A 16,804-nucleotide genomic window follows, 5' to 3' on the forward strand; every position below is an offset into this window, starting at 1 on the left:
CCCCCAATTCATTTTTAGGAGACAGTTTCACCATAGAGTGATTCGCAGCAGATTTCGGAACAAGATTTTCAGTTCTAAATTTAAAATTCAGTTTCTTTTTGGGATCCTCCTTACCATAAGAATTGCCCATTTTTACTTAGCTAAAATATACAGTGAGATCAGCTGAATTTGGAGGTTTATCAAAGGATGATTATGTTTGTGTTCAGTGCAAAAATACTTACTGACAAACCTTATGCTTATCAGTTTATGTGTTTTTTTTAATCCTATTTCTTCTAATTCAGGTTCATAACTACTCCTGAATTTATGGCAGATTTTAAACTATTCTGGATGGTATTACTTCTAATTCAGGCTCATATTACTCCTGAATTTATGGCAGATTTTAAACTATTGATGGCCAATTTTATACCTTCAATTTCAGCATGAACTCACATACAATCTATACATAATCTATACATAATCTATACAGTAAAATTCAACCTTATATATATATAACGACTAAAAATGCTTAAGCAACTATACAGCAATATACAGGTTTAGCAAAGGATATTCGTTGCACACAATACTGTTTTTCAGATTAGGGGACTACAGACCCCATTTTTTCTTCAGGAATATCAGATTCCTGCGGGACTTCAGATCCCTCTATTTCTTTAGAAATATCAGATTCCTGGGAGACTCTTATCAGAAGCGCTTATCGGGTTCAAATAATCCACTCTTACAGTATAGGGCAGTAATAATATATATCTAAAGTATAGAATCACTTACCCGACAGTTTTTTTTGGTGGATCCCACCTTCTGACACCAAACTGTTAGCGGTTTCTCTCAGGCAGGTTTATGATGATTATATGATGAGGCATCAGACCTCCAACCCGTGAATATTTCCCTGTGCAACAAATATCCGGTTTGCTTCTGATCAGGAGACAAATATCAACCCAGACTTAACATAGGTTGTCAAATATCTGAAATCTTTATTTCCCAGCACATATTTATAGGGCTTATTGGTGGTGGGCGCATATTGTCTTTTAAGATCCAATTGGAACAATCCTGGTATTTCTTAGTAGGCCTTGGCAAACATGTTTAGGGGACAGCTTGGCCGGGTTAGTGGCAGTACGCTGCGGCCGAGCTTGTCTCCGGTGCTTATTGCGGATTCCATTCAGGTGTCCATGTTGACACGCTCGCGCGCTCTCGCAGAGCCTGTCATGCATTTATGCTTAAATGGGTTTGCATGGGGAAACCCCTTTGACTTCATCCTCACTGGTCTGTTTCGTTGGTATCTTGCATTACATCTAAGATATGAGTGACAATACTGTAATGATGTCCATTTTGATTGAATAGAAAGACTGGTAATGTTGCGCGATATTTGGACATTATCAGTTTTGGACAAAGGAGACGTCTTGCATCATCGCTTAACTTTACTTAACTGATTAAAAATTTCAATCACAAGGTCTCTGGAATCAAAGTTAAAGAGCTTCATCATTTCACAATGATGAGAGTAAATAACCTGTAGAATATATATACTCACAGAGGCAGCTGTACAATTCCACACATCCCAGAGACCTCCACAAGCTTCTGGTGAGTATTATGTTTTAGTCTCCTGAGTTTGGAGCTAATTCTCCTTGTCTATGTGCAGAAATTATTGATAGTCTTCTTTTCCACTGGTGCCTTAGTTGCTTGTATCTTGCAGTTGTTCCATCTTGATGTTTTTTGTAGTTAATGTAATTTTATGATATGAAACTTGTCCTGACTATAGACACTGATGGACAATAAACATGATGGACAATTTTTGAAGTTCTGATTTTATGGTTGCCCGGCGGTCGTTTTGCGGCGAACTTTGCTCGTTTGCGATTCGCCGAACATGGGAACATATGGTGATGTTCGCATGCGACATATTCTTTTGCACTGCGCCAAACTTTGACCCATGACACATCTATCAGATGGGACAGGCCAGCCAATTGAGACGTTTCAGCGCATGCACACACCCCCACCCTATAACAGAACCCGATCTGGCAGCCATTTTACATTCTGTGTTTTGCCAGTGTAGGGAGAGATTGCTTTGTGGAGCAGGGACAGACTGTTAGGGACACCAAACGCTGGCTAATAGTTAAGGACTGGTATAGGTGTGCTATTGATAGGTGTGATACACTGAGGGGTGTGATATGCTTATAATATACTTTTTAACATAGAAAGTATACTATAGTGCATTTGTATTGTGCAGCAGTTGTGTGCGGTTCTGCTGCGATACCGCAGCTATATAGAGGGACAAATGCTATTGGAATAACTAATTGCAACTGGTGTGATATACCTGTTGCCCCAGATAAAACTGATTGAAGGGTGTGATTTACCTATAATATACTTTCTAACATAGAAAGTATATAGTGCATATGTATTGTGCAGCAGTTGTGTGCGGTTCTGCTGCAATACCACAGGTATATAGAGGGACAAGCGCTATTGGAACACCTATTTGCAACAGGTGCGATATACCTGTTGCCCCCCAAAAAACTGAGGGGTTCTGTATACCTGCTTCCACAAAATACTGATTATGGGGTTTGATATACATGCTTCCACAAAATACAGATTTGAGGGGTGCGATATGGCTGCTTCCACCAAATATTGATTATGGGGTTCTATATACCTGCTTCATCAAAACACAGATTGAGGGGTGCGATATACCTGCTTCCAAAACATATTGATTAAGGTGTTCTATATACCTGTTTCCACAAAATACTTAAGGGGATTGATATACCTGCTTCCACAAAATACTGAATAAGCGGTTTGATATACCTGCTTCCACCAAATATTAAGGGGTTCTATATACCTGCTTCCACAAAATACTGATTAAGGGGGTTGATATAACTGCTTCCACCAAATACTGATTGAGGCCTGCGATTCACCTGCTTCCACAAACACTGCTCTTTTCTAGGGACTTTGGCACAGGGTCTTTTTGAAAATGACAAGCAGAGGAAGAGGCAGGCCATTCCACAGGGGTGGTAGGGGTTGGACAGGTGCACCAGGCTGGAGCCCAAGTAGGAAGTTGTAGAAGGTGCGTGCGATTACGTCACAAGAGTTGGTTGAGTGGCTCATTCAGCCTTCCGCTTCTGCACCCTCCTCATCCTCTGTATCTGCACCCTCCTCACTCTCTGCTGTGTGTACCCCCAAATACACCACCACCACCACCATAACCCCTCCACTCGAGTCAGAGGAATATAATTCCCAGACCTCACAGATGCACAGCCATTCTTAGCATCGGATGAGGAAGAGGAGGTAGCAACGGCCGGCACCCAGCGGTCTGACGACAGTACCCAGATCAGCCCAGGGAGGGTGGTCCCCGCTGTTGCTGCCTACTCCGAGATCTCTAATGTCAGTGGTGGTGAAGGTGACAATGATGACGTGTTGATGGACGTCACGTGGGTGCCCACAAGAGAGGAAGAGGAGGGGAGTTCAAACGGAGAGACGGAGCAGCAAATTGGGAGAAGAAGCAGCAGAACTCGCAGTACACACGAGGCAAAAAGCAGACTGCAAATGTATCTGGAGAGAGCCATCCACCATGCACGGTCACATATTGCGCTCCCAGGACGCCGGCACATGGCTCAGCAGTGTGGGCTTTTTTTTTTTAACGTGTCCTCTCAGGGGCGTAGCTATAGGCTCATGGGCCCTGGTGCAAGAGTTCAATTTGGGCCCCCCTACCCTCAATACCGTTTCTTAACACCACCAGACCCCTGCACACCCACCATGTTGAAGCTAAACTAACAGGATTGTGCTCCACACCCAGTTTATCACGCTGCCAGTTAATACATCCCTGATGTATTAACTGACCAATAACATGGAGATCCCAGTGCCAGCTGCCTTGCTGGTGGACGATTGGCATATACTTCTGCTGTGACCCACAGCAGAAGTATATGCCAATCGTCCACCAGCAAGGCAGCTGGCACTGGGATCTCCATGTTATTGGTCAGTTAATACATCAGGGACCGCCTGGCATGGGGCCTGGGCATAGCTAAGTGCAAACTGGGTGATCCATAGGCAGGACTGAGTGGCTGCCCTCATCCACCAGCCCGTCCTTAATGCCAGTCAATACCCCCTTAGGAAATCTCTCATCAGATGTGAGAGCAGCAGCGATCGATCATCCAGGATTAATGTGCACAGTGGGAGGCCTTAATGTGCACTCCCTTAAGAAGGCACCTGGCCTCCCATCACTAAGCCCAGTGGGAGCAATGCCGTCAGAACCCACAAAGCCACACTCCGGGCACTCCACGTCCTGCCTCTTCTCCTTCTCCTCTCTCCTCCCTTTTGTCCTCCACTCCACCTTCCACCCTGTAGTTGTCGTGTTCTTCTGGCAGAAGGCAGGCTTCCGTGACCCAAATGTTCGAGCGTAAAAAGTTGATGACGCCAGATAACCCTCTTGCCCAATGGCTGACCGCTGGCTTGTTGGAACTGCTAGCCCGCTAACTACTGACATATAAACTGGTGGACTTGGAGGCCTTTAGAAAATTTGTGGCCATTGGCACACCGCAATGGAAAGTCCCTGGAAGGAAATATTTCTCCCAGAAGGGCATTCCAGAGCTATATGGCCATGTTCAACAACAATTGAATATATTTCTGGCACACAGTGTGGGTGCCAAGATACGTCTGACCCCAGACACATGGTCTAGAAAACACGGGCAGGGAAGGTACATAACTTTTACTGCCTACTGGGTGAACCTTCTGACAGCCGTCAAGCATGTAACCTGTGTCACCCGTGTGGATTTGGTATTACTGCCACAGATTGCATGCAGGCCTGCCTCTTTTTCTCCTCCTCCTACTCCATCCTCTGTCTCCTCCTCGGCTGACGACTCCTTTTCCACTGTTACCGCCTCTTCCGCTGCACCCCCCAAGCTCCCCATAACCTATTCAACATGCCAGGTGAGACGTTGCCATGCGGTGCTGCGGCTGTTGTGCCTGGAAGCCAAGAGCCACACCGGTCCTGCCTTCAGCTCTGCGGTCACAGGCCGATCAGTGGCTAACCCCGCTCAATTTGACAGTTGGTAAAGTGGTGTGCGACAACGGTGCCAATCTGCTGAGCGCGCTGAAACAGGGCAAAATGACACACGTGCAGTGCATGGCACACGTCCTGAACTTAGTCGTGCAGCGAATCGTTGCTAAATACCCCGGGGTCCAGGATGTCTTGCGGCAGGCCAGAAAAATCTCTGGCCATTTTAGAAGGTCTTACACGGCCATGGCTCGCCTTGCTGACGTTCAACGGCGGCACCACCTGCTCGTCAGACAATTGATTTGTGACAGCCCGACGTGCTGGAACTCCACCTTGTATATGCTTGATAGGCTGCTCCAGCAGCAACGTGCCGTTTATGACTACCTGTACAAACTCTGCAGCAGGACAGGTTCTGGGGAGCTTTTTTTTTTTTTCACATTGCCAGTGGCTGCTCATGCGCGATGCATGCAGACTTCTGTGGCCATTTGATGAGATTACCGAACTGGTCAGTTGCAGCCAGGTGCCATCAGTGACATCGTACCTTATGCCTTCTTTCTGGAGCAGGAGCTTGAAGATGAGGAAGTTGCAATGCTGAATGATTTCCCAGGGGGGGCTATTCCATCTGAGACAAGTCAACAGGAGTGTGAAGAGGAGTCAGAGGAGGATGGTGGCTGGGGGGAGGAGGAGGAGCAAGAAGAGAGCAGGTTTTGAGGGGGACTTTAAACTTTTTGAGGGATCCCTGGTGTTGTCCGTGGCTGGGGGGAGGAGATCGAGGAGGACATTCTCCTGGGCGATGAACAGGAGCCAGGGAGCTCCACCACTTCCAATTTAGTGCAAATGGGGGCCTTCATGCTCCAGTCTTTGAAGAGGGAACCCCATATAAAAAGCATAACGGGCAAGGACCAGTACTGGGTGGCAACGTACTTAGACGCCCGGTACAAACACAAAATGGCGGACATGTTACCAGCATCACAGAGGGCTGGCAGAATGCAGCATTTCCAGGCCTTGCTGTGAGAGATGCTGTATTCTGCTGTTGTGGGTGCTGGCAAAGGAATTTCCACCCACAGAGAAACAGGTGCAGGTACCAATACTACCGCGCCTGCAAGAAGAGGGCGGTTTGAAGATGTGTTGGTCATTTCGGATATGAGATCATTCTTGCAGACAACCCATCGACAGCCGCCCTCCATATCCAGCCTCGGAACGCCTAGACCGACAGGTGTCCAACTACATTGGGTTAACAGCCGATGTGGACGCTCTGAGAAGCGAGGAACCCCTGGACTACTGGGTGTGCAGGCTTGACCTGTGGCCAGAGCTGGCACAATTTGCCATGGAACTCTTGGCTTGCCCGTTGTCGAGTGTCCTGTCCGAAAGGACGTTCAGCTCAGCAGGGAGGATTGTGACCGATAAGCGCACTCGCCTAGCTCACGACTAAAAATGAATGAGGCATGGACCTCGGAGGAATTCAACACCTGTGACGACCACGTGTAATTGAATTTCCTCATGCCAGCCCACACATATCCGCCACCACAAAGAACAAAGAATGGTCCTTGTCTTATGTATATACAGCGGCATAAAAGGCCATTTCTGTCAGGTGAATGCCTAATTTTTGGGGCCTCTACTCCAGTGGCCTACAGTAAAATTGTTATTCAGTGACCGCCTAATGTACCTCCAGCCACATCATCACAAGTTATTTTCTGTCAGGTGAATGCCTGTACTCCCGTGGCCTAAAATAAATAAAATTTTCTAGGCTCCAGCAGGGCACATTTTTGATAGTTTCCCTTTAAGACGCATAAAAATGACCCCTAATTAAAATATATATTTCTTGTGGGAATTTTTGCCATTGACCCCACCTCTGGTATGTCACTGTCCATGTTGTGGGACTATTTGTGCACTTCTAGTAAGTATTTGGTGGCTGCAAATATGACCTGAAGGTTTTTCAGGTTCGCCTGCCATTAAAGTGAATGGGACCCGCCGCGAACGCGCGGTTCGCAAACATTTGATTGCGAACGCTAGTTCGCGAAACGTCCCGGACGATGTTTGTCCATCACTACAGGCAGAGTGTTGATACCTAGGTGCAGGTGAAGCTCACTTGATAATTTCCGGTTTGGTGGATATATTGTACTTGAGCAGGTAGACCTTTTTCTTGCTAAACTCTTGACCACTGCTCCTTCTGTCCCCAGGGGTGCACTTAATCATTAGCATGAACATGGTTAGTTGCCATCAATGGACAGTCAAACATCTGCCTTACGAGCTACATCTCATAATTTACTCATTTTTAATGATTTTCTCTTACCTACCTATTCAACTATACTTAATGCTACCAAATTCATCTTAGATAACTCACCACTGGGGCAATTCAGTTCTCGTCACCCTAACTGAAGGAGCAAAGTGTTGTATCAGTCAAAGCGGCAACATGAAAATATAGCAAAATATGCAATAACTATGCAATAAACACATACACAGTGTCAGAACTATTGGGTATAAATAAAGTCCATAAGTATAAGGCCTATATAAGATGTATGGACATGAGCCTAAAAGACAACCATTTTGTCTTATTTTAAAAGTTCAGGGTGAGTTCAAGATTTTAACTCAGAATTACTAACTTAAGATTAACAATCTGTACCAAAGTGTTTACCCAAGTCTGTTTTTGTGAGAAGGAGATGTCCCAAGGTCTAATGAAAAGTAATTGCCTAGATAAGACAATGTATTAGACAGGTGCTGAGTTTTGATGATTTTCAGCGAATAGAAAGACTCCAATCTTTCTTTGGGGTTTTTATATTAAACAATGTATGAGTAGATTGATTTTTATCTCATCAATTTAAATACATGTGTTGTACTGTATATATAAGAGTGTGGTCCTTATAGATATATTCAGTTTTAAGGTTAGAAATGAGGTACAGATTCCTCTGTCATTTTTAGAATTTCTCTCAAAGTAAAGCACAAATTAATGATTTCTTTCCTTGAGGTTTTCTTGAATGAAGAAATGTGGACACAGGTGATCATAAACAAAAACTGTCTTTTCCCCAGAACAATGACTTGAGTATGGTCATGTGTATCTTGATTTAATTAGGTCTGGTCAAAAGATTAAGGGGTATACGAGGTGTTTGACTAAATACAAAAGTCATTGTCTATTCAAGATCTCCTCAAGGTTGTGTCTGAAACTTTAGTTAAAATTTAGTAAATAGATAAGAGAAATAAAGTGCCTCGACTTTTGTATGGAGTACTAGTGCCATCTAGTGTTAGGGTGACATAAAGATCTAGGGTGTATTTTCCCTAGAGGGAGGTTCTATTATTATAAAGTGAGGTCACTAGTTAATGATAAAACTTGGCCAAGCCCTTTCTAAGATAGGATAAAAAGATGGTCTGGGCTGACAGGGGCTATCGAGATCTCTCTCTCTCTCTAACTATCATCAAGGGACGATCATCAGGAAACCTTTTCAGTCATTGGAGGCAGCCATCTTAGAACCATTGAAACTGATTTCTGCTAGCTGACATTTTGGTATAGTATAACCTTACCTATATTTTATAGGATAATTAATTAATATAATACATATCTATATATATTCAATTAACCATACCTTGTGTATAGTATCTGTTTTGAAATAAGATTGGGGTGTACCTGCAGCATCATCCTGAAAATTAATCCAATACAGGGAGATTGAAAATATACTGGTGAAAACACGGTATTATCTCCAAGGAATTGAATTCAGTTCTAGACCGGTATGGTTGATTATATATGTATAAATATCTGTATAGATAAAAGATAAACCAGATTTGGGTTTAATCGGACATTTGTCGGCTGAGAGAAATCAAGTATTAAATTGATTTGAAATATAATTGAGGGATATCAGTATAAGAAGGCATAATTGTGTAGATATATTTTCTCAATTATTCTTGACTTTCTCACTATTTAGCATATCATTGATTGAATTTTATTATCATCAATTTTATTATATATTATTTTGTACTAAAAATTGTATTAATAAATTACATATATATTTTGTCTGTAACTGGGTTTTGTCTTCAATTCAACGCAGATCACGAGCTTGTTTTAGCTTGATATTTATGATAATAAATTATAATCTCCTTCATTATAGATTTTAATTTATTCACATAAATAATATAGACTGTCAATCGGAGACAGCATAAATATTCCTACAACAGGGTAGTACTTGAAAAATATAGATGGTTAGTCATTTATGGTGAAGAATGTATTTTTTGTCTTCCAGGAACATGAGGGTCCTTTTATTTTTGGGAACTGCTCTGCTTTTTACATTGGTCTTTGCTGACCATCAAGAAGGCCACCATAAAGAAGGCAATGATGACGACCATGATCACAAACATGACCATGACCACCATGATCACAAACACGATCATGACCACCATGATCACAAAGATGGCCATCACAAGAAAGGGAAACACCATCACCATAACGAGTCCTTGCCCTGCCACAAGATAGCTGATTACAATTCCAAATTCTCCTTCGACCTGTATCGACATGTAGCTCTAGATCATCCTTCTGAGAACATTGTCTTGTCCCCTTTCAATATTTTAACTGCATTTGCTTTCCTGTCCCTTGGTGCTAAGGCTCAGACTCACTCACAGATCATAGAAGGACTCCGTTTCAACACTTCTGAGATCTCAGAACAAGAAATTCATGAATGTTTCCACAATCTTCTGGTTCTTCTGAATGATGTAGACCGGGAGCTACAGCTTAGCAGTGGGAATGCTCTCTTCATTTCCAAGAAACACAAGATTCTTGAGACATTCTTAGATAAATCCAAGAAGTTCTACCACTCAGAGGCATTTTCTACTGATTTCAAAAACACAGAAGAAGCAAGAAATCAAATTAACAGCTATGTGGAGAAGAACACCCATGGCAAGATCGCTAAGCTGCTGGACAGTGTAGACCAGGATGCCATTCTTTACCTCATCAGCTACATTTATTTTAGAGGTAATCTATTACTTTATAACACATAGTCCACTTGTCAGAGTAAGGCTACATGCACACAGCCGTTGTTTTGGTCCGCATCCGAGCCGCAGTTTTGGCGGCTCGGATGCGGACCCATTCACTTCAACTCCGCGGGCTGTCCGCATCCATGGCTACGTTCCGTGGACCGCAAAAAAAAATGTCCTATTTTTGTCCGCGCTTTGCGGACAAGAATAGGCAGTTATATTAAAGGCTGTCCGTGCCGTTCCGCAAATTGCGGAATGCACACGGACGCCATCCGTGTTTTGCGGATCGACAATTTGCGGACCGCAAAACACACAACGGTCATGTGCATATAGCCTAGTGCAAATCCATTGCTTCACACCCAAAATAGTGCCCTGATAGCTTTTTAGAGATTCTGCCCATACACATAAGATAAAAGTCATGAAAATGGTTAATTTTTGACGTCCATCATTAGGAAATTGAACGCATACTTCTATGTGCCAAAAATACATTTGCCAGGCTGCTCTGTGGCAATTATGTTCTTTTTGGACATGTCTATTGCATGTCTGTGGATGAGCCCGTTTACTGTCTCCTGTGGCTGATGAGATTGCTCGTACATATAATCTCATAGATGACTCTTAGGTCACACTGCAGATATAAATTGTCATCTGTGTAAGGCAGGCTTGAGAAAACATTTAAAAATTACCCTTCTCATAATGAAAGATTGGCCAGAAGGTACCACTTACAGTACCGCCATACACTCAGGTTTCTGCATGCACTTTTGGAAGCCAAAACCATGAGTGAATAAAAAAAAAAAGACAAAAAAGAGAAGTCATATCTGTCCTTTTATACTTTCTCTACTTTTATGATCTACTCCTAATTTTGGCTTTCACAGCTGCATGCAGAAACTTGAACGTAGTTGGTTCGTTAGCTGATCATTGATTTCTACTCCAATTAGGCTGCCACTCTTCAGCTACCCTCCTCCCAATACAATAACCTCATATTCATTTTCTCTTCATTTCTCCATAGGACAATGGCAAAATCCATTTGAAGAGGAATTAACAAAAGAAGGAGACTTTCACGTCAATAAGAACACAACGGTAAAAGTACCTTTCATGAGCAGAACAGGATTTTATGATGTGGCCTTTCACAATGAGGCCACATTGGTCTCCATACCCTACAAAGGAGGTGCCAAAGCCTATTTCATTCTGCCAAATGAAGGAGAGTTGTCCAAAGTGGAACAAAATTATAGCAAAGAAGCATTTGACAAATGGAAGACATCAATGCGTAATCGGTAAGAGCGTATTTACCTACCTATTATATCAGCAGCGTGTATTGTAAATATTCTTCTACTACTTATTACTTGAGAGAAAAAAGTTGAAGCCAAATTCTGCCACTATGTAGAACTATCTACAGCTTCTCATTCACCCACCCATGGTTGGAATTTGTACACAGACTGTTCCCAAACCTCTCCATAAGCTTTTATTTGTTTGTCTGTCGCTCCTGTAAATATATATCTCATTTTCATGACCTTATACCTTCTATAGTCCATGTGTCAGCGCATATGTATTAAGGGTCTAGAAACTGTCACGGAGTTCCGAAGGTGCACTCGGTCCCCCATTGCCCGCAGAACTGTTGCTTAGCTTTTGGAATGAGGTTCTGTGTTTGACCTCATTCCCAGGGCGGCTTTACTAGCTGGGTGGCTCCCTGCTCCTAGTCTGCCTTGAGCGCCGAGCTGATCACTCGGTGCTCGACTGGTTGGTCTGTCGGTCATGTGATGCTGGCCACGTCACATGACCCTCACTCCCCACTATAAATACAGGCAGCCTGCTGGCTACAGGTTGCCTGTTAATTTCTAGGCTCCTGGCTATTTGTTGGACTACTGAATATTTACCTGATCCTGTTCCCTGACGATCCTCTGCCTGCTCCTCCTGTACTGCGCATACATCCTGGTATTGTGACCTCGACTCCCACCTGACTACTCTCTTAGGACTCCTCTTGTACTTCGCTACTCTCCTGGTATTTGACCCCGGCTTCTCCTGACCATTCTTTGCTTAATCCGTTGTACTGCGTAGCTCTCTTGGTTCTGACCCGGTCCGTTCATGTTCCGTATTTTGTCTTGTCTGTCTTCCCTGCACATATCCTAAGTTAGGGATTGCCGTCCAGTTGTCCCCTGTCATCAGGACTCGTGAGGCAAGTAGGCAGGGCCAGGGGTGAGGGTGGAGCGCAGTGGTCACTACCCTTCCCCCTGTGTGTGTGTGGACGTGACCGTTACAGAAACACAAACTTTTCAGAATGAGGAGGAAACAACTATACAAAAAGGGGAATATGGAAATATGCTTCAGTACCCAAATGTATCAGCCCCATGTATTGACATATGGCTCCCATCCCTTTATGTAACATTACTATTATATGTACAGAGAAAGGGGTTTGGTATGACTGGTGTAGGGATTACATATCAGAGAAGAGGACATGTTCATTTTATTACAGATCACTCCATGTTTGGATGTTTATGTGGCATGAATTTGTAGTAGAGATGAATGAATTTCTTAAAGTTCATTTAGTGTCTGATTTGATTCATCAAAGTTGCTCCAATTGCCTGGAAAATTTGTATTTTTTTATTTTGTTTTTGTTTTTTTTAAACATTTTTGCTCTCCTTTCACCCCCCTCCTCCACATTTACGCTTTGAAACGCAATGATCGCAATGGTAAATGATGTCTGAGTGACACTGATATACATAGTTATGAGTAAATGTTTTTAAAGAGAGAAAAATACACTGTAACGGAACATGTCTCATGCTATTTATTATTATAAACTTTCCAAAAATTGTCCCTTATTGGTCGCTGATAGTGTTTTAACACACATAGTGCTAAGGTGAAAAAATAGTGGCTTGTTATGACCAAGTGACTAAAAATTAGGCCTCAACAAGGGCAGATCCTTGCCTCTGTATATACTGTCATCATTATTGTCAGAAGAAACTGTGATTTGTTCTGCACAAGCATCCAAAAATGATGTCTTAGCAGAATGGGGGCAGAATGCCTGCTTATATTTTTATACGCACAATTGTTAATTGTCACATGAAATAGTTGCTTATAGAGAACAAGCCTGGGAAAATTATTTTAATTGGGAGCAGCAGCAGTGCAGTGTGGATGTGGAAAGAGTAGGGTAATAGTGCTAAGCGGCCACTATAGTAGCATTAGCAGTAGCAGCATAGCATGGAATAGACAAGGCAGTAGATGTGTGTGAGGTTGTTTAGGGTAGTAGTGGTGTCTGTGTCGTGGTAAAGGTAGTGACAGTAGAGGTAAGGGAAATGACAGTAGAGGATTAGCAGTAAGTAAAGTGGAATCGTCAGAAGCAGTCATACTATATGGAACATGAAGACAGGCAGTGGCATGATTTCAGCAGCAGCCATACGGTACAAAAGATGATGGTAGGCAGGCTAAAAGCAGCAATGGCGTAATGCTAACAGCAACAACAGCCATATGGTGCAGAATATAATGGTAGAATGGCAGACGGTGGCAGTGTCATGATGGCAGCAGCCATACAATATGGAACATGATGTTAGGCAGGCACATATTGACAGTGGTATGATGTGCTATGTCATAATCCTTACCTTGTTGAAAACATTTATCAGACTATGATAGCTCATTGTGGGCTCCTTGGCCCCTCTCCAGATTCCCTGCTTTGTATTTGTCCAGAGTGCCACTGTTTCTACCACAGTGCCTATGGCCACCACCGTGGCTACATGTGCCACTACAATTACTACTACTGGTGGTTGGATGGCTGGTGCTGCTGCCATACACATTGCACCTCTTAGAAGATGAGGCCTGGGTCTTTTGTTTTGCACTGTTTCACTTTCCACACCTTTTATTATGAGACCTATAAATGAAAAAACTCTGATTTCCCATAAATGGAAAATCATGGGTTTAGTACACAGATTATGAAATGCACATTTTTTATTTAATTTAAAGACAAAGGCGCAATTAAATGTCCTTCCTCTTCTAAAAACTCACTGCTATTGACAAATTACTTTAGGAATTATGCAGTGTTGGCAGTAAAATTTCTCTAAACTAAGCATGTGTTTAATATCACTGGACTGGTTCAACAATGAAAGTTTTGTACTATTAAAAAAATATGGCCCAATGCAATAATGTGTCTGTCTACCACAAATATAACAATGCAGTGTTGTTGGTAAAATGTATTTGAACTCTGCATTTCATTTCACTTATATAAAAATGGCATTATTATATGGAAAAAAAATGCAGCATCTGCCTTGTCAGGAGAATGCTACTAGGGTGCTGTGCTGGCAATACTGAACTGTAGAAACTTGAGGTTTTGAAAAAAAAACACTGTTCATATTAAAAAAAAGGGTGTTGGTTTTGTAATGCGGAACTGCTAGGCTGAATTGTAGCAAGTAGCTTTAAAGGCAACCTCCTGTGACCAACTTCCTTAAAGCTTTTCCTCAGCTTTCCCTCACCAAATTCCCTAAAATGTACACAATAATATTTGTATTCTTTGCCTATACTTTCCCTATATTGTCAGTAATCACAGAACAATAGTTGTTTGTGGCTCTGTAATCTTTTTTTTTTTTTGTCAATGCAATGCAACACACACTCCCCCAAGTTCAGAAGCTGAACACAGTATGGCGCTTCTTCTTGGTCAGCATAGAAATCTCTCTGCCTACTGCCTCCCTGATTGGCTCATAAGGCATTAATTTGCTTGTCCTTAATCTGCACATTATGTTATGGGGTCCATTATCATCCGTTGTTCTTTTCACACAGGTTGGTGGAGTTAAACCTTCCCAAATTCTCTGTCTCCGGCACTGTCAACCTGAAAGAAGCATTAAGTAAAATGGGCTTAGAAAATGTTTTCTCAGACAGCGCAGATTTTTCTGCGATTACTGAAGATGCCACCATAAAGATATCAAAAGTGAGTTATCTATCTATCTACTTCTCCCTACTTTATTCTATCTATCTCATATCTATCTATGTTTATATACCCACCAAAGATTTTACTAATACTTTTCTCTCAACCTCTGTAGGCTGTCCATAAAGCTGTGCTCAGTGTTGATGAGAGGGGGACAGAAGCGGCAGGTGCCACCGCACTGGAGGCAATCCCCACTTTGCTTCCTCCTCAGATTGCGTTTAATCGTCCTTTCTTGATGACATTGTATAACGAAAAATCTAACATCTTTACCTTCTCCGCAAGAATTGTCAACCCATAGAAATGATTCTCTCCTAACATTTCTTTGAATAAAATGCTAAAGTATATCAGTGTTCTGATGCAACGGGTGCCTCCCCCCAGGGCCCTCCTATAACGCGACCCAGGTGTAGGAATGCCGAGTGGTATAGTGTGGCCTACTGTATCTTTATGTGTCACGGTGCTCGTACCGCTGGACCCCAAGCTTTGGCTCCGAAGCAATAAACAGCGGGAATAATTGAGGGATGTGAAGAAATAACTTGAGTCCAGACCTTGAGATGAAGTTCAATGGCAGGTTTACTTTAAAAAACATTTCTCCAAACAGTTTCAGGCTTTGTCTTGGTTCCAGCAGGCGTTAGCATTAAACTGGCAGGCAAACTCAACTCTGCTCTATCCTTCTCTCACTCAGCTATACTGACAAGCTGACTTGGTAACTTGGCTTCTTCTTTATGCTGCAGTTTACTTTTTAGTTGGACTCATCTTCAGCCAAGGAATAGGTAAGAATCCTGGCAGCTCCAACATGGAGTCTCAACCAGCACAAACTAAAACTGCCCCACACCTCCTTCTGGTAGCAAGCAGGACTGGCCCACTTCTGACCAAAGGGGGGGAATAGAATGGTAAGTTCCATTCTATCTAACTATAGCTCTGCCGTGTTTGCTGTCACCTGCTGGTGAACCAGGCACGTTACACATGAACATAAACAGTTGCATAGAAATAGATATGCACATTATACAGGACCTGGAAATAAATATATAGGTGACATACAGGTTAGACCATAAAATATAGTAGCAAGGTGCAGAAGTGATAACACCACTCTGGGGTGTTACACTTATTATATTTTAAATCTCTACAATATTTACAGACTGAACAACCATCTTCTTCCTCTCTCATGAGATCACGTAGCTCCTCTGATAACCTCAATGAAGGAAGCAGCTTTCAGTTGACAGCTGCTCATTTTTTTCAGTCCATATACATCTTTAATATAGTCAGGAAATGGAGGGCACTCAAATGGATGGGTGTATATAAGAGAAATCAATTGTGGTATATGACCATACGTTTATTACACAATACATGACATTCAGCACATCGCTGAATAGCTAATACGTTCTAATTAATCACAATTATATATATCCTCCTATATTGGGGAGGATTCAAATATGCATAGGATTAAGAACTTGCACAGAAGTATAAGAATTGCATGGAATACTAAAACTCCAAAATTATAAAATGAAGACCTACTGTTGCAGGTGATCAGTCTGCATGTAGGTGCTAATTCAGTGTACACTGTTGGTGAACGTGGGTAAATGAAGTTAAAATATGCACTGATGTGCAGTTGGTTACTGTCCCAAGGAGCGGTGACTTAAACTGGAGGGAGAGAGATCAGATAGTCTTACACCGTGTAGCCGGATTCCAGGCGGCTGTTGCAGGGGAATGTCTCTCTCAGGGAGCGCTCCGGTCCTGTGTCTCGTCGGTGCGCACGTGTTTCTTCAGCGTCCTCGGCGTCCTCGGCGTGTTCCTCTGTAACTGGATGTACTCTCCGTAATACAGGAGGTTACAGATACTGGAATCGGAAGTGACAATGAATTCGTCCGGTCAGCTGACTATTGCGTCAGCAAGTTGTATGATGGATAATCGCCTATTATTTCTATCTGTATGGGCGATCTTAATTGGGTCCAGAGTCCATGTACTATTCTTTCTACCAAACGCGT

The 16,804-nt window shown here is 42.7% G+C and overlaps 1 protein-coding gene across 1 annotated transcript; it reads left to right on the plus strand.

Moving 5' to 3' along the window:
- The first annotated feature begins 1,428 nt into the window (after positions 1-1,428).
- LOC120982611 (alpha-1-antitrypsin-like) lies at positions 1,429-15,166 on the plus strand. The gene is made up of 5 exons (XM_040412887.1): positions 1,429-1,569; positions 9,193-9,917; positions 10,926-11,190; positions 14,678-14,825; positions 14,938-15,166. Exons 2-5 carry the CDS (start codon positions 9,197-9,199, stop codon positions 15,118-15,120), a joined length of 1,317 nt encoding a protein of 438 aa, XP_040268821.1. The 5' UTR covers positions 1,429-1,569; positions 9,193-9,196; the 3' UTR covers positions 15,121-15,166.
- Positions 15,167-16,804: the final 1,638 nt, after the last annotated feature.

Source organism: Bufo bufo, chromosome 11 (assembly GCF_905171765.1).
Source record: "Bufo bufo chromosome 11, aBufBuf1.1, whole genome shotgun sequence".
NCBI lineage: Eukaryota > Metazoa > Chordata > Amphibia > Anura > Bufonidae > Bufo > Bufo bufo.